Source organism: Helicoverpa zea, chromosome 27 (genome assembly GCF_022581195.2).
Source record: "Helicoverpa zea isolate HzStark_Cry1AcR chromosome 27, ilHelZeax1.1, whole genome shotgun sequence".
Taxonomy (NCBI): Eukaryota; Metazoa; Arthropoda; class Insecta; order Lepidoptera; family Noctuidae; genus Helicoverpa; species Helicoverpa zea.
The window spans coordinates 5,731,163-5,758,984 of record NC_061478.1 but is presented as its reverse complement, the minus strand read 5'-3'; the positions used below and the strand labels follow the sequence as shown (position 1 = coordinate 5,758,984).

At 35.5% G+C, this 27,822-nt stretch overlaps 5 protein-coding genes across 10 annotated transcripts in view; 4 read left to right on the top strand and 1 right to left on the bottom strand.

Moving 5' to 3' along the window:
- The window catches only part of LOC124643222 (pyruvate dehydrogenase (acetyl-transferring) kinase, mitochondrial), a 61,389-nt gene extending 56,318 nt beyond the window's left edge, over nt 1–5,071 (bottom strand). Inside the window, exon 1 of the mRNA XM_047182099.1 lies at nt 4,774–5,071. Coding sequence (XP_047038055.1) covers nt 4,774–4,876 — 103 coding nt within the window. The 5' untranslated portion in view covers nt 4,877–5,071. The remainder of the gene's footprint in view (nt 1–4,773) is intronic.
- Nucleotides 5,072–5,521: 450 nt separating this feature from the next.
- Nucleotides 5,522–9,881, top strand: LOC124643526 (putative gamma-glutamylcyclotransferase CG2811). 6 transcript variants are annotated; one of them, XM_047182537.1, is made up of 5 exons: nt 5,522–5,647; nt 6,357–6,552; nt 7,205–7,310; nt 9,046–9,318; nt 9,685–9,881. In XM_047182537.1, exons 2-4 carry the CDS (start codon nt 6,360–6,362, stop codon nt 9,305–9,307), a joined length of 561 nt encoding a protein of 186 aa, XP_047038493.1. In that variant the 5' UTR covers nt 5,522–5,647; nt 6,357–6,359; the 3' UTR covers nt 9,308–9,318; nt 9,685–9,881. The 6 variants fall into 6 exon arrangements, with proteins under 6 accessions (XP_047038493.1, XP_047038494.1, XP_047038489.1 ...); XM_047182538.1 differs by having other exon boundaries at nt 5,582–5,731; nt 9,046–9,186; XM_047182533.1 differs by having other exon boundaries at nt 5,582–5,731.
- A 396-nt stretch (nt 9,882–10,277) lies between these two features.
- On the top strand, nt 10,278–13,209 carry LOC124643424 (G patch domain-containing protein 4). The gene is made up of 4 exons (XM_047182410.1): nt 10,278–10,478; nt 11,203–11,354; nt 11,804–12,081; nt 12,620–13,209. The coding sequence occupies exons 1-4, from the start codon at nt 10,433–10,435 to the stop codon at nt 13,158–13,160; spliced, it is 1,017 nt and encodes a 338-aa protein (XP_047038366.1). The 5' UTR covers nt 10,278–10,432; the 3' UTR covers nt 13,161–13,209.
- A 182-nt stretch (nt 13,210–13,391) lies between these two features.
- Nucleotides 13,392–15,854, top strand: LOC124643425 (probable NADH dehydrogenase [ubiquinone] 1 alpha subcomplex subunit 12). The gene is made up of 4 exons (XM_047182411.1): nt 13,392–13,568; nt 14,257–14,398; nt 14,865–14,921; nt 15,626–15,854. The coding sequence occupies exons 1-4, from the start codon at nt 13,468–13,470 to the stop codon at nt 15,758–15,760; spliced, it is 435 nt and encodes a 144-aa protein (XP_047038367.1). The 5' UTR covers nt 13,392–13,467; the 3' UTR covers nt 15,761–15,854.
- Nucleotides 15,855–18,831: 2,977 nt separating this feature from the next.
- LOC124643249 overlaps nt 18,832–27,822 on the top strand; it is a 43,295-nt gene continuing 34,304 nt past the window's right edge. The window contains exon 1 of the mRNA XM_047182146.1: nt 18,832–19,085. The gene's annotated coding sequence lies outside the window, so the exon portion shown is untranslated. The remainder of the gene's footprint in view (nt 19,086–27,822) is intronic.

Below are 27,822 nucleotides of genomic sequence, written 5' to 3'. Positions count from 1 at the left end.
TGGCAGTATTATAGCTTATACTTATACATCATAATAGAGCACGTAAATGTCGCTCCTTTGACTGATCTCTCTCTGGCAGATCCGGCTTGATCACCCACCGTGGCCGACAATGAATTAGAAGGACATCATTATCATATCAGAATAACATATACGAGGACTTTTTCTCGGGGTGACAGAAGTAGTTCTATCGGGCAGCGGGTGATACCCGGGGCGTAAGCTATACTAAAATCTTTATTACAATACAGTATTACAATTTGTACTTATACGGTCTGTGGGTTACGTAATACGACCTTTAGACTTCCCCAGCACAGAGTTACGTAATATCTAGATAGGGTAGTGGATTAAAGAAGCATCATTTATTTAGTTCAAGCGGTTCTCCAGTCAATCCGCAGTTTATGTGGTTGTAAATCTACTTGTATTGCTTTCATTTTTATTTCTCACATGACTGGCGGAAAGGTAAAAGATATTTTATTTAAACTAATCTCCTACAATGTCCAATATTGAATATATGTCTTTTGCTTGCTTGTACCCTATAAACTCTGAGACTACTCAACCGATTAGAAAAATTCTTTCACTGTTGGAAAGCTGCAGTCTTCCCGAGTATACACATAGGTTACATTTTATCCAGGTTCAGACAGTAGTTCCCACAAGACGCGGGTGAAACCGCGGGAAAACGACTAGTTTGAGAATGACTACATGAAATAGTTTTTTGAATGAGGTCAAATGAGCAACCCCTTATAAACAGTCTTACAATTCATATAAGTAATCCTTGATCCGAAAACTTTCGTAAAATGGTGTAAACAAAATAGATTTTATTAGATTTACCACACTCAGTTTTAGCCCAACAACTCATTCAGAATGAACCAATTTCATATAGGTCTCTTCCGCATTTCTATTATTTTCCTTGTTTTACAGTATGTCCTTCTATTGAAACCTAACACATATTGGGTGTATGTTATTTATCTATCGGAACTTTCTAGAATAGTGGTTCGATGTTATTTGAGGAACGTCGATCGAAAATATTGGAAATAGATAGAGGGGCTTGTCCTCTTGCTTATACTGTAGTTAGATAGAAACTCATTTTCAATTGGAAATATCTTTGTCATTTTCTTTTCTTCTTACGTATTGACGAAATACCTAACTTAGAAATCCCAATCGCAAAAAAATAAATACTTTTTGGATTTGGTTAAAAGTTGGACCACCGACTATCAGTAGTTACCTAAGGGTACCTATAGTTGTTTTTTTAACGTGCATCTGTTGTTACTAATAACCACGCTAGCAGGCCTCTGTCACTCGACGTACTTGCGAGCGATAAATGCCTACCGCTCGCTGGGTTACCGGTAGCCCCACGCGGCTCAGGGCTTTCAATAGTCACACGCGCCGCGCGCGTTCCAATATTATTATTTTTATTTCGTGGCATGTTATGCTGTTGGTTTTTATTAGGTTTTTTAAGCTACCTAACAAACTGATGGATTATTTTGAGTTGTGTTGGTTTATATGCGACTATTGTAAGATTTAGAAACATTTTCTATTTATGAACTTATCTAGTAATTCTATTTTTTTTTAATAAATTAATACTTATCTACTTTATGATTTTAACAACAGAGATCATTAGGTACTTATTTTACTTTAGATACCTACTTAGTTATATGAACTGTATTGTGAGTTTTGTAGCTCAAAACACATCTCGAGTGTAAGTAGGTATAGTTCTGGTCCAACTTAATGACGACTCGGAACATTACGCGTGTCGCTACGCAGAAACCAATTTTAGGTATGTATCAACACTCGACGGAATTGTACCATATGGGGTATGGCACTTGTGCTCAAAAAATAGTTGGAAACTGCCTTTGATTTTGACGAAAGCTTTACTTAAGTATTTACCTATGCTTACGTATTAGTTAATATTTAGTAATATGTACCTACACTCCATTTTAGTTGGCAATACAATAGTTAACTAAAGAAAAATATTATTGATATTACTTTTTATTTAAAAACTCAGTTTTAAAAAAGGCTATCTTAAAATAAGCGTAACTTTGTTTTCCTACTTAAATATTAATTAATTGTAAGAAGCAACCCTAAGCACGGCCACGGCACGGTTGCGGTCACTGAACTGTGCGCTATCGCATTGGAATAACAATCAAGCGCTCGAGCTTTTAAGGTTCATTTTATAACGCAGCTAGGAATTTGTAGGTAGTTGGGGAACTTGTAGGTGCTTATAACAGTAGGTATGGACCTTTTTGTATGGAGTGATTTATCTGTTACGTAGTAACTATTATATAATCTGTGACGCTAGTACATAATGATCTCCCTAATAAAAACTGCGCACGATGTATCCAAAGATATTCGCGTGCAAAAAAATACTCAGAACATAATAAATAGCGCTATAAAACCATAAATAAATTGACTATCATAAACAATAAACCAATATTTATTTATATGACGATAATAATAATGTTTATCTCTATGAATAAAGAGTTCAGATTGTATAAGTATGTAACATGCAGATGCTACATGATACAGGATTCAAGCCCGCATTTTGTAACAATAGCGAACACGTAATTTTTGTAACTTTATACTCTGGCGACCATAAACAGGGCCTGTTAGTCAGGTTGTTGTTTTAATATTAGACGATTTTCATATAGGAACAGAAAATTGCATATAACTAGGCAAAAAGTAAAAACATCCTCCCTCCTTCTTTCATTTTTAAGTTACTTACTTTATATTATCTACTTATAGCTTTATAATATTTTTTTAAAGCGCCAAGTTTGGTTAAGCACCATTTACAATTAAAATTGATAAATTACTTTATGCATTGCACAAAATTCTAAGATCCACTCTGTCTATATAGCTGGTTCTAGATCAATGGTACTAAACTTCTAACCATACAACATATGCTATTTGACCTACTTTTGCTTATCAAAAATACAGCCTGCATATTAATATTTAATAAAGATTCAGCTTTCAGTCTAACCAGATGTAACTGAGGAGTACCAGTGTTTTACAAGGAATGACTGCCTATCTGACCTACTCAACCCAGGTACCCGGGCAACCCAATACCCCTAGGTAAGACTGATAAAAACTTATCAATAATATTTCTGGCAACCCTGATGACCTACATAATGCAGTTCCACACAATGCATACATTGTAATGAGTCACAAACCCAATTACTCATATTTCAATAAACATACTTTTTAAAACAATGTGGCCTATTTTTTGTTATTTTCAGTTTTATAATCACTTGATGACAAATGTTTAATGTTTTGCCCTTCAGGAAGGATAACTAACTGTTTTATTTTTAAGTAGTTCATGAGTATCAATCAACTTAATAAGTCAGTTCAATTATAAAAAGGCAGATAGAAGAGTATGGAAGGAGAAAACATGCTGTGCTGACCACAAAAAAATTGTTAGGAGGATAATGATGACATGAAAGTAAATATTTTTATTTATATTATCTTCATAACTACAGTCTGCGATTATTCAACTTGTCTTATGACCTTTTGTTTTATTTATATTATAAAGAATTAAATAGTCTTCTGATAAGTTTGGTTCACATCTTTAATTGTTTATCTATTTTTTAGTTTTTTAGGTACCCAAGTACCAACTGTATAAACTGTAACAGCAATATGTGTTTTTAAATAAAGTTGTTTTTCTACTCCATATTTATTCAATCTAAATACACTTTTAGTCATAAACTTCATTATTCTCTTTACTTCATAAACAATCTTCTTAAAATATGTATTTCTGTTCTTCAGATAACTGTTATCATCCTGAGAACATTTCAAAATAATATAAATAAGTAAACTATAATGTAAGTAATTACTTCACAACTGAGTTGCACCATTTCACTATAACGATAACCAAATCAATTTTCAGTAGTCAAATCACTGATTTGACTAATAGGCGAAAAGTGTGAGACTGGTTATGGTTTGGCTATCATTATAGTTAAATAGTGCAACTGTGTCTCAGTATGCTACAAGTTACAACTTCACAATTTTGTATTTTTTTTATTTCTACTTTACTTACAGATTTTGAGTAATATAAAAGTGCTTTATGTGGTACTACTACTATCTATGACAAATAGGACTTTCATGATATAATGTAATTTAAAAAAAATTGAAAAGTCAAAATATTTCAAACTACTGAAACTTTATTTGCTTTTGATTCTAACATGAATTTGATAAACACTTTGGCACCTGGTAGATACGTGGAATATTTGTTTTTAAGTAAAACAGCTTTTTTGTACTAAAACCCATAAAAAGCATCACCAAATAGGTTTACAGATTTCCCTGTAGAAAAGATCAATAAATTGTTTGTCATAACTGCATTCAATTTAACTTTAATACTAATAATAAATAAATAGCCTATTATCAAGAAATATTCACAGTTATTGCTTTTTTATCACTGATAAATAAATAACTACGTATTCAACGTTAACTTGATGCTAATACTTTTGCGAAATGCTACACCAGTTGCAGTGTATGCCAAGGTCAAAAAACATAAATATTAAAAAAAAAAAAAACTAAAACTTGCCTGTGTGGCAAGACTGATGTAATGTACGCTTAATACAAATAAACACTCGTTGTTTAACACTTCCCGGAAATTCGAAGAAGCCCTAAAAGGACGTGTATCCGAGTATAGAGCCGAAAATTAAAAAAAGTTAATAAGCTAGGTACGTAAGGTCAGGTGAAAATTAATAACACCGGCCTTGACATAACATCGAACTAATTACGAAACCACTAAAGAATAAGTAACAAACTAATATTATCACTTACCAAAATCTATAAACTGTTTTATAGACAGCGGCGAAGGATTGAATTGCGAGTAAAAGTCCAACATTTTCGTAACATTTGAGAAAATTGCCCCCGCTAACCTCATCTTGAATAACTTTTATCAACGTTTATAAACTGAACAACTGTTATAAATTCACGTGAGAACAATTTCACAGTCACAGATGATTAGAACACATGTTTTCAACAATTATATTATTTTATTTTCCACCGGCGGCATAGACTTTCCGCGAATGCGTCAAATTTTCAACTGACACTGAAATAGTGTTGCTCCAATCGTAATCGTATGTTTATATATCTCACAGGTTCACTGCGAGCTGGACTTTGAACTTTAGTGTTGCTTGCGATAAAGAAACAAACGATGCGCACTTATCTCAGTGGAAAGTAGAATCTTATACAAGATTTTTAAATTGCTTTCAATTAAAAAATCTGCATTCAGTATGATTTTATCAGAGAATTCATCTGATTATTTAAAATGGTAGTAATTTTGTTTTACAAGTGTCCATCACTAGAGAGAGCCTGTTGGTTTTATCGACCATATTGTCAATGCGTTGGCTTATTTATAGTGAATGTAAAGAATACAATTTAATGTAGTGGTCCTTCTTTTCCTGATCTGCTATCTTCATTTATTATGCCGTAAAAACATAATTATTTTAAGGCATTGTCTTACGAGGTCATGAAAAGGAAAACCAATAAAAGTTTGACGACTGTATATATCATCTGTGGCTTGACACTGACATTGACTTTTCCAAAAATATTAAAAAAAAAAGTTTTTTTGGAGCCGTCGATATTTTACTGGCGCAGTTTTTAAAATTCCAGAAAAGGATTATAAAAATCTTTCGAAATTTTAATTTAAAATGTCAGTATAACTATCGTTACAATCATGTTTCAGTTTTCCTTATTATGTGCTCCCAGAGCCGTCCGTTTGCATACGATACGAACTGTTAGTCTTTGATTTTTTTTTCTTTAAACTAAGTAGCTTGTTTCAATTTTCAGATAATGAGTATATAATAATATAGTAGTCTTATCTATGATAGATGCTATTGGTCTTAAAACTAACATCTTATCAGTTGCTAGGGCAGTAATCAGTTGGTATTGTTAGTTAAAGTAAGTGTGAAGTTTGTATATTTGCTCTGTTAATTATAACTACTAAACTTGATAGCAGGTACCTATCTACTCTAGTTCGTAGTACGTTTAGTTTAGTAGGGGGTAAAGATTCGTAACAAGTTAGTTACCACTTGAAAACTATTAAAAGTAAATTGGGTCAGTGGGTTGTCTTAGGGGCGGCGTTTAGGATTGTCTAGAGTTCTTGAATAAAACTTTTTAAGCAACATTTAATTAAGAAATACATGTAAAGTACACTATTACTTGAATATTATCTCTTCTTCTCACTATTTGAGAAACTAAGTCAGTCTAACCTTCCTAGCCATAATTCTAGTTCATAGCTATAACTGATACTAAAATAAAATGTCATGTTAAATAAATAAATCACAATAATTTTTATAATCCCACTGTAATCAAAAATACTTAGTGTAACCTTCATAACGTCCTTTATTTTAATTTTTCAGATAATGCACAAAGTCTTTGTCTACGGCACTTTAAAACGAGATGAGCCGAACCACTATTGGTTGACAGATGAGAACAATGGCGTTGGTAACTTCCTGACGGACGGCCACACTAAAACACAATACCCGCTTATAATAGCCACCAAGTATAATATACCCTTCCTGCTGTTCAGTCCCGGGGATGGACACTTAGTAAAAGGTAAATTTTGATTTATTTTATAGTAGTTGCTGTCTAAAGTCGTGGTGGCCTGGTGGGTAAAGAACCAACCTCTTAAGTATGAGTGGGTGGGTTCGAATCCAGGTCAGGCAAGTACCAATACAACTTTTCTAAGTTTGTATGGACTTTCTAAGTATATCTTAGACACCAATGACTGATATAAAGGTGAAGGAAAACATCTTGAGGAAACCTGGACTATGTAGTCTGAAATCACCAACCCGCATTGAGCAAGCATGGTGATTAACGCTCAATCCTCTGTGTGAGAGGAGGCCTGTGCCCAGCAGTGGGATGATAAAAAGGCTGTAACAGTAACAGTTGCAGTCTACAGTTTCACCAAATAAATGAACTAAGAAGAAATAAGTGAATCGTGCATGTGGATAAATATTATAAACTTATAAACTACCTCTTATACCAAAAGGATCTAGACCCTGCCTCTGGTTTCATATTCTGTCCCAAAACAATCCGGATGTCTATTTAACTGACATCCCAAAAAGGAAGTGGCTCTCAACTGGGATGTATTATATTAATTTGTTTGCACATTATCTCTATTTTTTTTGTTTTTAAGTCTGTTTTCTTTGGTTGTAAAAAAAATTTTATTCTAAAAAATTAACAGACTCGTTTAATTTGTTTCCAGGTGAAATATACGAAGTGGATGACAATATGTTACATAAACTAGACATGCTAGAGGACCACCCTAACTATTATGTCAGGGAGAAAGATAAAATTGTCATTAGTACCCAGTAAGTTCTTTGTATCTTGCCTGCAAGTACACACAAGTTTGGTTATGATAACCGTAGACAAATATATACATATCCTTTATTTGCTTTCAATGCTTTCAACAAGTTTTTACAAGTTACTTTAGTAGTTATGTTATGGACCATGTGATTAATTCGGGCATTATTAATAATGCCCGAGCATTATGAATAATGTCTAGCTTTATTGGGCCAAGTGATTAATAACTATCTTAACTTCATTATTTATCACATTGCACGGGCATTATTATATTGCTACATGACAGTTGGGCAATTTGATAATAAAGCAAAAAATTGAAGTTAGTGACGAAAACGTATCCCACGTAACGGTTGCCCGGGTAACTGGGTTGAGGAGGTCAGATAGGCAGTCGCTCCTTGTAAAGCACTGGTACTCAGCTACATCCGGTTAGACTGGAAGCCGACCCCAACATAGTTTGGGAAAAAGGCTCGGAGGATGATGTGACGAAAACGTATCGCTGCAAAACCGACTCCACGTAGTCTTGTTTGTCCTACCCCTAGAGTGCAATTCAAAACCGCGTATGTGTGGAGGGGCGAGGCGGCCTGCGAGCTGAGGCGCAGGTAGTTTTAACGCTCGCCGACGCGGCCGAAGCTGCGGCGGTGAGCGTGAAAACCATCTGCGACGATAAGCTCGCATGGGACCGCCGGAGCCCCGCAGCACCGGAGCCGTGACAGAAGCCATGCTTGCTGCATGTTGCTTGCTTACATTTTAAACGTACTGAGTTAAAAAATTAGAAGCTAAATAAATAAATTTTATGATGTCATTTAATAGCATTTTAGAAGTTTACTGTTAGAATGCATGCTACAAATTTAGATGCTAAAAAATAACCATCATGCGGAGTTGTATTTAGAGCGGTTTACTTAGAAGATAACGAGTGGCTGAGATAGTATTATTTAGATGCTCGTTAATTGTGGCTGACTTAGTAATTTAGAAGGCAACATACATTATTCGGGGCGAATAATTATATTAAAAAGGAGCCTGTTTAATAAGCACCCTTTAAATATGACTTTCCTTAACTTTCAAATGCAAAAACTAGTGGATTTTTAAGGCAGAAGTCCTTCATAATTAATCCAAATCATGAGGCTGATTATTTAAGTGGTTTAATATTTAGTTTATTTTAAATTAAATGGCAATAACAATAAAAAAATGAATATAAATATGTTATTACTTTGCTTGTATTACTTTGCCCAAAAGGTCACGGGCAATATGTATAGTGCCCGGTCAATTTGATTATTTGAATAATTATTATCAAATTGCGCTCTCATATTGGGCATTTTTCATAATGACCGGGCATTATGTATACTGCTCAATTTATCACTTGGTCCATAACAGTTACATTGATATACAAAAAACCCAAGATGCACACTCAACGTCTCAAAAACGCCCTCACCAAATGAGCGCAACATTCAGAATTGTGTGCTCATTTTCTGTGTCCTAGCCAACCACTTCGGTCGTAAAATTTTATTGCTTTAACTACAGTGCGTTGTAATAACGACTTTAAGCAATTCGCTTAAAGTTGAACTTGAAATAACGTACTTAAGAGACAGAATTAGTGTTCGGGGACACTTTCGAGCATTACTTTCATTCGAGACTGTGCGTCTTGGGTTTTTGTATATCAATTAGTAGTTACCTACTAATTACATAAGACTTAAAGCTATGAACAATTGTGGACCCTGTTGGCAAATCTTTTTATACAACTTACAGGGTATCAGAAGACACAGAAACAGAAACGACAGTACAATGCTGGGTGTACTTCCTCAAGAACTTTAAACCGGAACTCCTGGATCGACCTCACTTGGAAAGCTACAGTTCGAAGGGACCCCACGGCTTGCCTTACATGGACAGGTCTAAAAGAGATCCCTTGTATAACCATAAGTCTGAAATTAAACCTGACATTCAGCCTGAAATAATTAAGCCTGTTGATAATCCTGACAATAAAAAGCCTGATACTGATCCCGCCCCGTAATACAGGAGAAGGTCAGTAGATTAATTTGTTTTTAATTAAATGATATTATTTTATAGACTGATTGAATCTTATCAAGAAAATATTATAATAGGTTTCCATCAAAGTAAAGCAACATGGAACAATTATTTAAAAAAAAGTAATTTTCTTAGTAGTGGAACTAGTTCTCATATTGTCTAGATTCCAGATTCCAGTAAAGTATATTGCAGAAATATTGTAAAATATACAGTGCCAGAGTATTTTTTGGTTTAAAGTTAATCTACTAATCTTTTTCTGTAAGTATGCTGGTAACAGAATTTTAATTGGGTTGATTTTGGCTTGACAAATAGATGAGGTTAGCTGGATTGGTAGAATAACTTTATATCTTTCTTTCTTTTCAGCAACAACGAGTCTGAGATCGACGATCTGAATGAGGTGTTACCGAAAAATCCATAATTTAATAATTTATTTAAGTAAAGAAACATGGTGCCTATTTATAAAATAATTTAAGCATTCCAATGTGTATTAATATGATGGTAGATGCCATGTTAATATATTTACACTTGTTATGTATTGAATAAATATTGAAGCACGGTTACTGTAGTTTTTGTTTCCACCTGTATGATAGGGAATGTATATTTATCCTATGTACCAACTGATTTCTTAAGCTACAATATGAAACTAAACTAAAATATGATAGCTGTTCTACGCGATTTCATCAGTATACTGAAGAAATTACCTGCTTGCCGCACCCGGATAAAGGTTGGCCTATATCCTTTCTCTGGCTATCTGTGCAATAACATTTAAAGAGGTTCAGTAGTTTTGCCATCAGAGCTGGGCAGACGGACTTGATTTCGTATTTATAAGGACCGTAATATACAGCTTTTATTTATTGTACTTATTTAAAAGCTTGAAACGAAGCTTAAAAGACTAGTATTTGCACGAGTTTGACAAAATACGACTGACATTTTGTCAAAATCGACGACTGTCAGGTTATCAGCTGTCCACGAGTCGCGCATGTTTTATTTTGTCTTAATAGGTTATATTTTGTTATAGTTTTGATTTCTGTTAGTATTTTCATCAGTTTTCGTACTGTTTATGGAAAATAAATAAAACAAATGAATAAACAGTTGTTCAGTTAACTTTGCAATGGATTTCGCGCGCAGACAACTAGAAAAATACGGCTGGGCCGATGGTTAGTATACTACCTGCGTTTTATTACCATAATTAACAGTTTTACTAAGAAATATAACTTAAAACACTAAAACAAGACCTTCAAGGAGTCAATGGTAGTAAAAACACATTAATAATTGTTTTCGTAATTATTGAAAAACCTAACTGTGTACTAATAGTAGTATAAACATTGATAACAACTGGCATTTCCAAACCATCTGGGCACTTTTTGCCTAGGACCAAGGAGCCCCGCGTAGCGAGGCTCCATCGACTATGCATTTGCTCGTATTGATTAGAATCAAATTTAGACCCACTCGTGACTTAGGGCAACCCCGACTCGGACAGGTTAGGTTCGAAGTGGTTATTTTTTTTTAAACCACCCAGAAGTAGGAGCCCCGCCTAGCGGGGCTCCGTCGACTTTGCTTTTGTTTAGAATGACCTTCAGTGCTCATTTTCAGGCGAACCGTTGGTCCTAGGCAAAAGGTGCCCAGATGGTTTTCGTCTTATTTTTAGGTATTCTATACGATGGAAATGAAAAACTAGGCATTTTCAAAAGTCCCAAAAGCCTTGCACACCCTTTGCTACACACTAACCCTTATTTCCTATTATATGACTGTAACCCATAAAATATTGTAAATCTTCCTTTTTTTTAAAGAGTCTATGGAGTTGCTTGTCAGTTCTTCTACATAAGGCCCACTCTTTGGGATAAAAACTTTTGCCTTTGACTATTATATCTCTATTTACAGGTAAAGGCCTTGGTAAGCATGAGAATGGTATATCAGAGGCTTTAAAACCTAAATTGAAGCGCAGTGTAGCTGGTGTTGGTCATGATGCTGCTGCAGAATTTAATGAACACTGGTGGACTACGCTCTATGATAAGGCTGCTGCTAATGTTGATGTTGGTATTTATTGCCTATAGTTTGCGGTAACTTGATGTAGTTAGAAGAATAATTAAATGAGCTAGGAGATAATTTTGAATCCATTTTAAGTGCACTTATAAGCTTTGAAGTGTACATAAGCACTGAATAGTGAATTATCTATGATATGATGATACTCATATTGTAGTGGACTGTTTGCTCTAAAACATATGGTATATGGTAGCGGCAATTAGATTGCAAAAAACTTACGAATCTTCTTTATCTTAGTATGCAAACTTATTCTGTCATCAAATGGTAATACACAAACTTAGGTGGGAAATTTTGTATCATCTAAAAAGCCTTTTCCCAACAAAATAGGGGTCAGCTTCAAGGCTAAACAGATGCTGCTTAGTGCTTATCCATCCACGGATTTGCTAATGCCCTAGGCAATAATATCATAATAATCTATTAATTCTATGTATCTTCCCAGGTCAAAGAAAAAGACGGTGTAACAAAGAAAATAAAAACAAAAGACAACCAGGAATTTGTAATCACAAACAGCACTTGGAAACTTAACAAGAAGCAAAAAGATACAGACAACGAGGAGCAGTATTCTGACTACTTTGTCAGAACTGCGGTTCTGACTAATGGTGCTAGCAACGTGGAGCGAGTACGGGAGTCTGACTCGGAAGATGATGAGAAGAAAGATGTGTTTAAGATGACCGATGAAGAATTATTTGCTAAGTGCGAAGGACGGACTGCTCATAAGTATGTATTTTAGTCAGAAATTTATTTCAAATAGGCCTTTGTATCATCATCATCATCATCATCAGCCTATCGTAGTCCACTGCTGGACATAGGCCTCTCCAAGTGCACGCCACTGAGATCGATTTTCAGCTTCTCGCATGCTCTTGGCCTTTGTATGCTCTTGTGAAATGTCAGAAGCTTGTAAGTTGCAAACAATTTGTTCTCTTAATTATGGAAAGAGACTCAAATACCTACAGAGCTCATATTAATAATTAGTATGCGGCTGTAAAGATTTTTTTTTTTCACAATTATATTTTATTGGTGATACTAGAGATAAAAAAGTTTTTTTGAAGTAATATGCAGTGCATTGCCTGTTATCCGCCATTCTTTCGACAAATTATCATTATTGTTATATTTGTGTACTTCATAATTGACGTAATGTTTTGTATGATGATTTAATATAATGTAGTGTCAGCTGTGAAGTTACTTCTCATAAAAAAATATAAATCCTTGAAAATAATATTCGTAAACCTTAACTAATTTATTTTATATCTTTCAGAGGAGCTCGCCACGGTTTAAAGGCTACAGGAAAACTAGCAAGGATAGCCCAACAAGAAGCATTATTACTCTCTCAATCAAAATACAGCGGATATTCACATGCTAAGAAATTAAAGGAACAAGTCGAAGATATTAACTTAAACAGCGATTCGGATACCAACGAACGCAAAAAGAAGAAAAAGAAACGAAAACGCTGTAACAGTAACGAAAAACCTGAATTACATACAACCTTGGCTGAATCTGAAGAAATACCTTTGCCTGATAATAATGTGACAGATGACGACAATGTTGCCAGTGTACTAAAAGAAGAGAATGTTAGTAGAAAATCTAAGAAATCGAAGAAGAAAAAAATCCGACATATTGAGGTTATACCAGAAGAAGATGAGGATGTTTCTAAACCTAAGAAAAAGAAAAAAGGAACTGAGAATACTGAAGTACCTGAAATTATGGAAACAAATACTGTGGAAGACATGACTATTGCTGAAGAAGAGAATTCAATGAAAAAAAGCAAAAAGAAAAAAAAGAAAGCTGTTGAATCATAGTCTTTCTTTTATTTTTAAGTAATACGATCATTAAATTATGTACGAAGTTCGTATTCGTTTTATTTTACTTTTCGAGTTAACTAACCTACATGAAAACAGCGAGAAATAAAATTCTATCAATACATATTTAACACAATCTGGTTAAGTTAAGATTGTTACGAGTCGTGCACGTCTCCAATAATTTTTCCACGCTTTTCGATCTTTAGGTAGAATATGAAAAATGATCCTAGCCACACTAATGAAATTTTCGTTCTGTCAAAGTTGTCAATATTTTTGACGAAATACGAGAACGAAATTCTAATAAAAAATGTCTTTAGCTAAGTTTTTAGCGCTTGACAAACTTGCTAACTTCTTTACTATTATCCGCCAGAACGGTGGAATAAGAGGATCTTTGTATAAACTGTACAGGTAAGCAATAAATTGGTTTATTATGTAATTTGTTTTTAGGTTATGTTTATCCCAATTTTTATTGATGAAACTTATTTCAATGTTTTATTTTCTCATGTCTTCAGGTTTATCCTCTAAATATTGACGAAAAGGTTCTACCTACATTGTCATAAATCCTCTTTTTAATCTCTGTTGTCATAAATAACAAATACGTTTTTACTACGTTGTTTATGAAAAACTTTCAAATCTTCCAAATGTCACAGTGTAAAGTGTATCTAAAATTATCTTTATCTTCTTAACATTCTCTGTACGTCATGCTATGCTATTTAAAACTTGTTTTGAAATCTGTTTAAAAAGTACACACACATAAAAGTACACTGGGTAAAGTTTTCAGTGTGTCAAATGTATTTATGTATGCAATAAAGAATAATAACCTTAGACTTAAGTGCAACTAATTATCCTATTGAATGAAGATATAATAAAATAAAATTCATCTGAATCGGAACTACATGATGAGATAAACAGATCTATATCATACTGGCTTCCTTTTGTTTCACCTGCATCCTGAGAGAACTCCCACACTTGGATAAATAACTAACCACATTACTGCCAAGTTTTATCAAAATCCATCCAGTAGTTTGTTTTAAAGAGGAATAGACATCCATACATACAAACTGTCATGTTTATAATAATATTTGTATAATTACAGACAAGATGAACTGAAAGACGGCAAGCTGGTGGGAGAAGATAAATATGGCAACAAATACTATGAGAACCCGCGGTTCTTCTACGGCAGGAACCGCTGGGTGGAGTACAGTGATAAGGTTAACATGAACTATGATGGTAGCCAGGTGAGAATATATGTTTTATTTTTGTTCATAAAATAAAAAGGATTAATTGAGCTCTAGCTGATACGCATGCTGCCCCTCATCATAAAAAATGCGGCACTTTCTGTGCTGACCAATGTGCACAACTTTTGCACCATCTAACACCTTATAATATCACTTAGAATGTTGTGTTCGACAAAATACTGGACCTAACATTTAAAGTTATCCCAATACAATCAATACAAAAAGCCCCTTTCATCCAGAACTACTGCCTGAATGAATCTGGGTAGAAACTTTGATGCTTTAAGCAGTCTGTACTTAGTTTCATCCAAATAGGTTTATCTATTACACTGGTTATTTAAATTAATAAAATTATCTTTTGGCTAGTTTTTGTTCCTTAGACAGAATAGAAAAAGGGTCTTTGGAGGCAAGCTCTTGCATGTTTTACTATTTTTGTATTTATGTAATTTCATTTTGAATAATGTGCCAGGTCCCCGCTGAATGGTTTGGCTGGCTGCACTACAAAACTGACCTTCCTCCACACCAGGTAAGCTTAGCAGCAGGTTTGATTTGAATCTGCTTAACCAATATTGAAAATCTGTTAAAAGTAAAAAGCCAAGTTTTTGTGAGAGCTATATATTTATCCTGGACAATACTTTTCGCACTTATCTTTTTAGTCTCCTTTGATAAAAATAGGCTTATTTACACTGATATATTCTTTATTTGGTGCGGTAATTCCTGAAAATAGTTCATTTGAACATCATCATCCTCCGAGCCTTTTTCCCAATAATGTTGGGGTCGGCTTCCAGTCTAACCGGATTCAGCTGAGTACCAGTGCTTTACAAGAAGCGACTGCCTATCTGACCTCCTCAACCCAGTTACTCAGGCAACCCGATACCCCTTGGTTAGACTGGTGTCAGACTTACTGGCTTCTGACTACCCGTAACGACTGCCAAGGATGTTCAATGACAGCCGGGACCTACAGTTTAACGTGCCATCCGAAACACAGTAAAATAGTTCATTTGAACAAATACCACATTATTATAAAACGTGGTTTAAATAAAGTACCAGCTTTTGTACCACCTTTAATAAACCACCGTCCCGAACAAAATCAGTGGACTAAAGCTACTAAAGAGGATACTTCTTAAAATCACGTTTTATAATAAGGCGGATGAAGTTTTCAGCATTAGATAGTACATTCTAACCATTGTTTTATGTACCAAACCCAACACCAACAACATTTGCCCTCAGGACCCCAGCAGACCCAAATACAAATGGATGGCAGACTTCACAGAGAACCTATCAGGTACCACTGGCCAGTACGTGCCATACAGTACCACTAGGCCCAAGGTGGAGCCCTGGGACCCCAAGAGCAAAAGCGCTTAAGTGTACAGGACTTGAGGAACAAATGAACATCTTTGGAAATATATTTATGATTTAGTTGTAAGTAGAAAATGGAATAAATCATATTTTGAGTTGCTGTTGTTGTTTATTTTTGTCTAGTCTACCATGTTCCTTCTTAAGAGCTCATGGCTTATAAGGATCCAAGTTGTGCAGGTCAGATAGGCACTGATACTCTGTAGCATCTGGTGAGAAATAATTTGAGATGCGGGTGAAACTGCCCTGTAAAAACCAAATCCTCCAATTATTTTAAATAATTAAGACATGAACGATTGGAAGATTGTCATGGTAGGGGCATGTAATGAGGAGGGATGATACGCATGCAACAAAGTGTGTGCTAAGTATGAATGTAGGTGGATGGAGAGGAAGAGGAAGACCTAAGAAAAGATGGATGGATTGCGTGAAAGATGACATGAATAGGAAGGGAGTGAGTGTCAGTATGATGAGTGACAAGGGAAAATGGAAGAGGATGACATATTGCGCCGACCCCAAATAATATTGGGAACAGGGCAGGAGGAAGAAGGATGCTAAAACTAATGTACATTGTGTGTAGGTGTTCTGCAAAAGCTACCAAGTTAACAAGCAACTTAGCGACAATAACTTTAAGTTAATACATAACAATAGCATTACATGACAACCGGTTACCACCTCATCGTGAAGCCGTCTTTCCAGTTAAACTGAAAATGTAATTAGCACATTGAGACAAGTTTTTGTTATTTCACTAATTGGGTAGATTCACAAGCAACGCCTTATGTGTCTGATGCAGTTTTTTATAAGCCACTAGCTGGCTCCTGTGGCTGTGGTTTCACCCGCTTTCCGAGTGAGTAACTTACCGCGCCCGGGTAAAATGTAATCTAGATATCTATAATGTGTTTTGTTTCAAGCTCTAGCTAGACTAATAATATGTTCAATAGTTTCGGAGTCTTTAATTTTAAAGAGCTCGCTAGCTAAGTTGCGTGGATCGATCGATCATAAGGTTAATCATGTGTCTGTTTGTGGATGAATTACCATCTTGTCATGACGAGTTGTCCCGTGTTTCGGAAATTACGATAGATTAGTGGGCCCGGCTGTCATTTGAACATCTTGAGGGTAGTCAGAAGCCAGAAAGTCTGATACCAATCTAAAGGGGTAGCGGGTGGCCCTAAACTGGTAGAGTAGGTAAGTGAGGTGGTCAGAAGGGCAATCGCTCCATGTGGCACACAGGTACTCAGCTGCATCATGTTAGACTAGAAGCCGTCCCCAACATACAGGCTAGGCTAGGCAGATCATGACTTTCGGAGCCTTTAGGGTACCTACCTAAAAACTAATAAACAGTTATTGACCTTTCTAAGATTAGCTCCTAACTAAATAATCTTGTCACCTAAACTCATATTTGCGATTACCCAAGCAGCTGACGTTTCATCCATGATCACCGCTCAGTAGATAGCATTCGGAACGGTTTAATTCGTATCACGCTGCCAGTTATTATTTCTACTTAAAACCTGTTTGCTCTGCCACGGGTCCTGGCGGGAGGTTCTCAAAGTTTCTTAGTCTGTGTGAAGAAATAAGGTGCTGTTTGGCCGATTTCGCAAAAAATGAGGTTTTTAATTTGATCATTTTTTTTTATTGTACATAGTTCGCAAGCAATTTTATTATTCTTTTTTTATGTAAAAGTATATGCTGTCGAAGTGGGGCAAGAAGGTTAGTGAACCAATAAATACTGATACCTTACTGATGCCTATACCTTATTTTATTTTAAAATATTTCTTCCATTTCTGTCTTTTTGAAGTTTTTTGTTGTTATCCGAAAAGGCAGATTTTGAGTTTGCTTGTTTTGTTCTTATCTAAGGAAGTACAGGATCAATTTACGTAAATATTTAATTGAAGTGAGAAGATAAGATTCCTAGTCCATTTAGACGCAGACTAAATAGGTATTCATCTAAAAATTAGAGATATAAAATGATACCTCCTTACTAATATCAATATCACCATACAAACTATTTCTACCTAAAATCCTAAATTAGCAGTTACCGTATTCCATTTCAGTTCTACCATTAATATCTACCACAGCGGGAGATCTGTCCCATATAACACGACATAGATTGATGGCTTCTGCTATTTTTAACACAAAACTGCGGATGTTCGGCAATCCGTTGTTACAATTATATAAAAAGAGATACAATGGAATCTTTATTTTCATTTATTTATCTGTGTATTATGTAAGTATAAGCGTGGTGAACGTTTCGTGCCTTCTCTGTGTGAGAAGAGCTTTTTGTCCAGCTATGAGAAAGTGTATGTCGGTAGTAATAAATAATGGTTTTCTTAAAGGAACAGGTAGATGGATTATTATAAGGGAGAAAATAATGTAGGTAGGGTAGGAAGGTACGTACGCACATATGGTCGTATATTTTTTAAATCTCAAGTAGGTAATATTGCGATGTGCCAAATTCATTAATAGCATTTAAGTATCAGTCTGCTTTTGTGATTAAAAACTTAAGTTTTATTTAACACTTGATTATTGGATATTGCAAACTTTTTCACAGTATTTGTATTCAACAATTAATGTGAAATAAATTACCTACTTAACTTGAATGATTAAATTACCTACGTCTAACTACCTACTTCAACTTTTTAAGTATTAACTTAATCAAAACTTACAACTTTTCGAAAACAAAAAAAAACTACTTTAACAATCTCTCCTAATGACATGCTTGGAACTATTGTCCGTCCGAAGTTAATGAAAGAATAAAATTTCAAGATGGCCGTAAAAAACTTTTAGAAACTTAGTTACGAACCAACTGCCCACCATATATCTACAGGCATACGATTCAAGACGAAGCTTTTGGAATTCAAACCAAGCGAAAATCAACTTTAAACCTTGGAAATACGATTAAAATTCGTGTGTTGGTTTCTACAACTATGGTCACACTAATGCAATTTATTACCCGCAAGTGAAAGTAGATTGTAAGTTGTACGAGTAAGGTTGAATATTGCTTGTGCTAATCAATTAAGCTCCGCGTACGAACAAAACTTTTTTTGCCATCACAGGTAAAAATATCTTTAACTCGAGTCAAATCCAGTGAAAATGCGACGCGGTGCGGTCCGTACGCGTCTTAATAAATACTTTTATATAGTTTTGTAACTTAAATAGTTAGTTTTCAATGAAAAATGCACAAATAAATGTTTATCTTTGTGAAATAAGTCAGTGAGTGTACGATCGTGGGCCGTTTGACATGTGTTCTCGATAAAAATCTGTTTCGAAATTCAAAATTGTTGTGTGCAGTGCAAAAGGTGTGTTGAGAACAGGATTTTGTGATTTCAAAACTTTTATGGTAAGTTTTGAGTTAAAAATTTGTTTGTAAAACTACGTTTTTAAAGCTGGGCGTGTGATTTTGTATGACCGGTGAAGAACAAAGAACAACGTAAACTAGTTTTGAAAGTAAGCGGCATAAAATTTCGTTAGTTGTTAGGCGAACCGGTAACGAGGATGTTAAGTGTTCGGATCTTTGCCTCAATTTTTTTTGTTGAAAAAAAAAATCGAGTGGGCGCTAAAATGCCATGCATTTTTTTGGCACGATGGAATTTATTGTTGATCTAACTTCGTAATTTACTTAGAATTATGATTTTTGTGAATAAAACTGTTCTTAATAATACAATGAACTTAATTCCTTGAAGAACTTGGCTAACGGACAGAATGTCAACAGAACAACGGTTTATTCTGAATTAACAATTGACCTTTGCGAGATAACCATTGACCTCTCGTGTTAAGTCTTAGGCACCCTTTATGCTTGCTTGCAATTTAGACCGCTACTTGTCCGTGTTAGCTATAAATTAAGTCCTATAGACCTCTAGAGTCCTATAGTATAGACGTTAGGGGACTGACTGAGTTTATTTATTTAGATGAACCGTCGTGTTTTTTTCGTATTGCTGGAAGTTGGTATTTGTAAGTTTAGAGAATAATGTCGGGATAAATAAATAATGTCGGGACACCTTTTTCACACACGGTCGGTTAGCCCCATGGTAAGTTGTTTATTAACTTGTGTTATGGGTGCTAACACAACTGATAAACTACCTATAGCTACATATATACATATTTATAAATACATATCATAACACCCAGACCACGGCCAACAAGCATGCTCATCACACAAATGTCGACCGAACCGGGAATCGAACCCGGGACCTCAGGTTCGGCGGTCCGGCATGATGACCATTGCGCCATCGAGGTCGTCAAAAATCGTCGTCAGAATGTTACGGAGCTTACATCAAACCTTGAATGAGAGGGTTTGGTTGAAGAGGAATTAACCTAGCTAGCTAGGGATCCCGATTCCTCGAGATCACATGCCTTTTTACACGCTTTTTATTAGCTTCACCTGTATGTTTGTATGTTTGTAACCGACTTCTTTGGGCGCGATTTTGACCCACTTTAAACGGCCAGATTTCGTTCAAACTTTGTAGATTTATTGAGGACCGATGACAATACACTAATTTGATAAAATTATTCCATTTTTAACCGACTTCCCAAAAAGGAGGAGGTTACACATACACATCGATTACTCCGAGGTTTATAGACCGATTTACGTGATTCTTTTTTTGTTCGACTCGAAATAGCTGCCAGTTGGTCCCATAGTCATCAGGTCAGGATCTGATGATGGAAACCTGAGAAATCGAGGGCAACCTTCGAAAGTTGTAGGCATACATAGGGTAAAAACTTGACACTCAGGTGTACGCCTAAAAGCACTATTCAACTGTGAAGATTTGGAGCTGACCTGATGATGGAGACCAGAGAGGGTCCAGGGAACTCGACAACTGAATATGTGAACTACCTCGTGTTTGGGCTTAAATTATTTGTATTGACAAGACCTATGCAACAGTGAAGGTTTGGAGCTGACCTGATGATGGAGACCAGAGAAAGTCGAGGGAACTCGACAACTGAATATGTAAACTACCTCGTGTTTGGGCTTAAATTATTTGTATTGACAAGACCTATGCAACAGTGAAGGTTTGGAGCTGACCTGATGATGGAGACCAGAGAAAGTCGAGGGATCTCGACAACTGAATATGTAAACTACCTCGTGTTTGGGCTTAAATTATTTGTATTGACAAGACCTTTGCAACAGTGAAGGTTGGGAGCTGACCTGATGATGGAGACCAGAGAAAGACGAGGGAACTCTACAACTGAATATGTAAAATACCTCGTTTGGACTTATATTCTTTGTATTGATGAGAACTTCCCACTTGTATGGATAGTGATAACTATTCGTATCACTGAAAAGCTTTAAACAAAAAAACTAAAAAGTAGAAAATAAATAATAGTTTTAAAAAAACTAAAAAACACGCTTTTTATAGAAAACCGAACTAAAAAATAGAAAATAAATTTAAATTAAGAAAATAGTGTTCAAAATTTCAATGAATATAAATTAATAATAGTGTGAATACAAAAAATATATTAAAAAAAAAGCGTGGTTGAACACTATTTTCTTAATTTAAATTTATTTATGATCAATTGTCGTGGTGACCTAGTGGTTAAAACACCCGCCACTCAAGAGGGAGGGTGCATGTCCAATTCCAGATCATGTACCTACCAATGTAACTTTTCCAACTTATAATACCTATGTACTTTTTAAGTATGTCTTGGACACTGCAACTGAGTAAAAGTGAAGGAAAACATTTTGACGGAGTTTAAGTCTGAAATCGGCCATCCGCATCGAGCAAGCGAGACGATTTACGCTCATTCCTTCTCTTTGTGAGAACAGGCCTATGCCCTGAAGTGGGACAATAAAAATACAGATGATGAAAGATTAAATGCGTTGTATGGATTTATGGCTTTTCTAAAGATGATTGCTACAATAAAACACAATCGTATTCAAAAATCGATAAACACCATGAAACAATAATGGCTACAAACAAGCTTTTTCTCAAAAGCCGTGAAGAATTATGTCTATAAAGTATTAAAAGGAAAAAGTTTCTAATGGCTTCTGTTAATTTGTTATATTGGTCGATAGATTGATGCATTGTTAACTTTTTCTTGTTCCTGGTATCAGTCCTCATTCGTGACGGGGTCCGCTTTCAGTTTCTTCTTCGTCCACTCAATAATTTGTATTGTCAACTTATGTTTTTGCAAAAAGACTAGCTTCTACCTGCATATATTCAGAAATCTAGCTGATTCCCAAAATTTGGTGCTTTATATTATATAAGAGTAAATGGCTTATTCTTTCACTGTATGAGAAGAGGCCTGTGTCCTACAGTGAGACAGTAAAAATGTTGATCAATATAAAGAGGTCCATACATAGTTCCTTGAGGTATCCCCGACTGTTACTTAGAAGCAGTCGTTAAGACTTCACGTCAGAGATCGTCAAATGGATTGAAAGTCTATGTCGGAGGATATGTGAATTTGGGAAAACTTTGAAATTCAAGCTTGTACGGTTTGGTCACCTTGCAGCCTGCAGTTCACTCGATAAAAAGAAGATTACAAAAAATAACTTATGGTTAATCTTGCCACAAAATTGTAAAGGTACTCTAGTTTCTGCCAACAATTTCACCCGCATCCCTTGGGACCTACTTCGAATAACCTTCGCGTAACAAACAAACTTTTCTCCTTTATAATATTAGTAATGATTCTTATTTAGTACCTACCTTACCTACGTCTGTAGGTATTATAGTTTCCTTTTTCTTCCGCATCTGAATCCAGCTGCTACACCCATATTGACCATAGTACAATCCTTTACAATAACCCGTTTGTTAACTAAAGGTTTTTATAAACAATTCTGTATCTATAATTTTATAAGAAGTCACGGAATGTATCATCTGTCAAGCAAGCTGCAACCCGCATTGGTGCACGCATGTCGAAGGTATGTGGTGCAGGTATGAACGTCGATCCCGATAATCGATCTATCTTCAGTTTGCTTGCTAGAGAGATATGTGGTGCAGGTACATATGAACGCTGTTTCCTAGAGATAGGAATTTGAAATTGTTTGGGGCTAGTTTCAAAATTCTAGCTTTGGTAAGCGAAGTGAAAAGATTGATAGAGTTTGGGAATGGACGTTAGACTGAATTGTCAGATATGCAGTGAAGAATGAAATGAGCAGGTCAGATCTCTTACTCAAAATGATGTCATGGGTGGGGTTTCATGTGGTGCTTGTGCCTACTATTACCACTTTATTGATGATTTATTGTCGAATGCTCGGTTACATACATACATCGCTCATTTAGTTAGGACCCTACCCTGCTTAGGATTTTATGTTGACTCAACGCAAGGAGCATTTAGTTTTATGAGGAATTTACATTAATTCAACGCAAGATACAAGGAATTTTATGATGATAGCGCATACCTACACGACTTGCAGCCAGTGAATCGAAGTAACGTTAAAATTATGTCAAGTCTGAAATCGTCAGACCGCCTTAAAGTTTCGTTTGGTGTTCAAAGCCTAAGCTTTCATTGTATTCTTCTTTCCCTTCGTTTTCGTTCACATTGGTTGTGGAACGGAACTAACTGACTTACCTTTACTACCTACTCTTGAAATTCCATTATATTCCCAATTTCATTTCATTTAAATGTATCATCCCTACTTTGAATGGACCAAACCATCCCTTGTTTCATCAGGTAACATTTTTTTTCCAAAAAGGTCTCATAATTCCATGGGATGTTGGTCGAATTCCTATTAACTTTTTTTTGAGAGATATACCTACTTATGTTGTGGGCGATTTTTTTTTCTAGACCCATGGATTTTAGAATGGGCTCTTGTCGAGATATTGTTAATTATACAATTTGCAGTTTTGTGGAAATCGTCATGGTTCTATGATTGTCATAGTTGATTTTGATGTAAAAGAATTGAATGTGCTTCTGCATTTTTGCGTCCAAAACTGTGATACTTATATCTTTTTTGATATACTTATTATGTTGTTTTGTCAGAATATTTTTCATAATTTTGTATTGTTAATGTCTAAGGACTTCCTGTCTTCCTTTTTGTTATTTTAAAGTCTGAATAATTGTTGTAAGTGTGCCCTTCAATTGTTGTTCATTCATTTTCTTTTGCCCAAATCGACAATCTTAAGCTTCATTCACAACCTATGTAGAATTGCAGATCATCCTCATGTCCCAACTTTCTGACCTCCTCAATCCGAGCAACCCAATACCATTTAGTAAGACTGGTTGTCAGCCTTACAGAATAATAGAATTGCAGATATACGTACTCAAAAAGCCTTAAAATCAATTATGCTAAATAAAACACAACGCACACGAAAACTATATAAACTTAATAATATAGTTATGTCTAAATAATGTGGGAGCTCATTCACGCCATATTTTCCCATGCGCTCCAAAAGTCACGATATTACCTAAAGTACCTTTGATATTAATGTAAGTAGTGGACAGATATTTTCTCAGAACATTTTGGAGCCCATGGGAATATGACATTGGTATTTTATGTGGAAGTGGTAATGAGATGAAAGAGAAAGAGTTTACCTAATTTATATCGTAAGGTTTCTTAAAGATGCAAGAAAGTACTTACTAAGTAAGTAAACGTTGACTGGAATAAGAGGCGCTTATTGCTTATACATACCTTTAGTAAGATACTTAATGGAGTGTCCTTTTCAAGAAAATAATAATTCTCAAGAATTTCATGACTTTTTTCTTAGATATTTTTGGTTCTTTGTTTGTATCCGAAAGGCTCCGAAACTACTGAAGAGATTTGAAAAATTCTTTCACTGTTGGAAATCCACACTCTTCCCGAGTAACATATACTATATTTTATCCGGATACAGGCAGTAGTTCCCACGGGACGGGAATCAAACAACAGCTAGTAGGCTGTATAATAGGCAATATAACCTACAACACGACATCAAAATCATATGACATTGCAATTCCCGCGCCAACCCGCCTAGAACACTCCCCACGCATTCCATTATTGTAAGCAACAGAAGCCAACGGCCTATGGCGGCGTTCGTAACCCAACACTTTGATGATTGTGAGAACGCGACCGTAAACGATGTTATGTCAATTGAAATGGCGATGACAGGGGACGCCATTGTTTTTTTTTGTTTTTGAGTAATAGAATATTGAGATTGTTTTTGATTGTTTATTGAGTTGATTTTGTTATTTTAAAGACTCCTCTAACTGACATTACTAAACCTGATAGTCGGAACTAAGTTCTTTACCCACCCAAAAGTAGCCTTGTATGTATATGCGTATCTATTGACTTCTCATCTCAAACTGTTTAGTTTCTGGCGCAGATAAACAGTCTTACTCGAAAAATGGGCTATCTAACGCTGAAAGGATTGTCCAAATTAAAAAAGGATTGTTCGTGTGTTAAGCACCTTCAACTCTTCAGCTTTATCATTGTAGTGCTCTCTACATTTAATGATAGGATAATTGATAGGAAGTCAAAGGTGATAGAAAATATCGTGATATAGGGGAAAAGGTAACGTGAACATGAATGGTACAAATAAAGTCAGTACGTTATTTATTAAAAATCCCAAAATTTTGATACTTTAAAAGGGTTTATCCTTGAACGATAAAAATCCCTAACGGTTCTCATGAAATCGATATGCCTACAGACAAGAATTTACCAGACATTTTCCCACAAATTAATTCTGTTTTGTTGAAAACTGCAAAGAAACTTGATATTGTTTGTAACAATAGAATCTAGGCGCTATAGCTCTACTATATCAATTTTATACATATCTATTTGATACTTGCCGACGTAAAAATACGACCTTACGCACACTGTAAACTTAAACTTCCTGCGAACTTACGTCTATAATCCTAACTAATATTATAAATGTGAAAGTAACTCTGTCTGTCTTTTCTTCACGCCTAAACTACTGAATCGATTTGTGTGAAATTTGGTACAGACATAGGTTGGAACTTGAGAAAGGACATAGTATAGTTTTTATCCCGGACTTTTGAAGAGTTCTCTTGGAAACGCGATATAACCGAACTTGACGCGGGCGAAGCCGCGGGCGGAAGCTAGTCTGTCTATATATCCGTTGTTTTTCCATTACAGATTGAGACATAATTTAAATGGATCTAATCTTATGTCCAAATTCAATCTCCAATCGCAGATCATTGGCTAAGTTATATGTTTAGAAAAGAGATGTCAGCAACCCCAGCAGGGCCAAGGTCTGCCGGGGCTGCGGGATTGTATGAAAGAGTTACCGCGGCCCTGGTACATAAAAGGCCTACGACGGAACACGACGGTTTTCAGTCAGCAAGAGTCTGACACTCCCCAACCACTGCTAACCCACAGCAGGAGGGTTCATTTGATGGTTTTGGACGTTGTTAAAAAAAACGACATATTTATATGGAGCTTATTTAAAAATACAATTTCTAGTCGCAGATCATCGGATAGGTTACAGAAATCCATAGTTAGTTGCCCGATAATTTGATCGGGGTTGTATCTGGGACAATAATACGGCTGATGATGATGTTGATATAAATAAATAAAAATCTGTTATGTTATATTATTTCCTTTCATACCATTTAGTCACATAAGCTTTAACTTAAGATAACGTTTAAAACGTTTGCAATTTAGCAGTAAATGAACAAGGTACCCTTGTGTGCTGTACAAAGCTCGATTGTTAAGCGATATTTGATCTTAGAGGCCGCTCATGACGTCGTTCTGATATCAAATTGAATTTAGTACACATCGAGGTCGTGTAAATTGAAGAAATTATTAAAACAAACAACAAAGCTGAAAAGTTGGTTTACATCCGTTATTTGCAGGAATTATTGCACCTTTAAAAAAATATCCAGGTAGGCTATACGTATGATATCTTTGTGCGTGGAGTAACTCCCGTGGGATTTTTTGGTAGGAAATACATATCGATTGGTCAAAATGGTGACTTAAGATAATTCATATATAAGAATAGGTACTCCGTGATTTTTGTGGTTTTCAAGTTCAAGTTATTGACTGTGTTTCGGATGGCACGTTAAACTGTAGGACCCGGCATGAACTGTCATCGAACATCCTTTGCAGTCGTTACGGGTAGTCAGAAGACAGGAAGTCTGACACCAGGACCTAACCAAGGAGTATTGGGTTGCCCGGGTAACTGGGTTGAGGAGGTCAGATATGGCAGTCGCTCCTTGCAAAGCGCTGGTACTTAGCTACATCCGGTTAGACTGGAAGCCGACCCCAACATAGTTGGGAAAAGGATCGGAAGATGATGACTATAAACTGGGAGTTTTATTGAAGATAGTGTTCTTATTTAACTTGGCACGATGTATGGTACTTTATAACCTACTTCATTTGAACAAACATGGCGATTTTTACCCTTTTGCAACGTCAAACAATAGAGTTACAAAATATTTGAGCAACTCTACCATTTTGGAAGAACTAAATTGTCCATTGTTTATACAAAACTAAGTGCATGTGTGTGGTTTGTTTACTTGCCTTACTTTTTATGGATAATACTAAAATAATAGGTACTTAATGACGTTAAAAGTAGCATGAACATCAATCAGCACTTTTTGAAGTTAAGTACATAAGCCAGTCCTCAAAACACCCGCCCTTTGTGCTTTGCTAGGAGGAAGATATAAATTCAAAAATTCGTTATTTTTCAAAACCATTATTGTAATTATTACCTACCTAATAGGATCATCAATTTTTCGTAAATCAAATCAGCTGTCCGATTCAAAGCAGACTAAAAATCTGGTAAAAGTAGGTAAGTAACTAAATTATTCAAAAAACGTTGCTCCAAATAATTGCCACTGGAAAGTGACAGTTGTTAATAAGAGTGACATAATTTTGCCAATTGTCTCGCCCGCGTTAATTGACCCGCGGTGCAGGCTACTGGCCTCACACAACTCCCTCCTACTCTATGGTCTTTATTACGGACTCCTTGGTGATAAACTATAGACAATTTGCTGTGGACATGTGTAGGCATGGAGTAGTATGAATGTGCTGGTTGTAATAGACCAAACGGGATTTCTGTTTAGCTTTGATTACATGTTGCCTTTTTAAGATAACCAAAAAATGGGAGCTGAGGTTAAAAGTTAAGGGTACCTAAGGGTAAAATTTAGGGGACTGCCCTTCAAACGAATCTCTTCAATTAAAAAAAAATACAATGCTA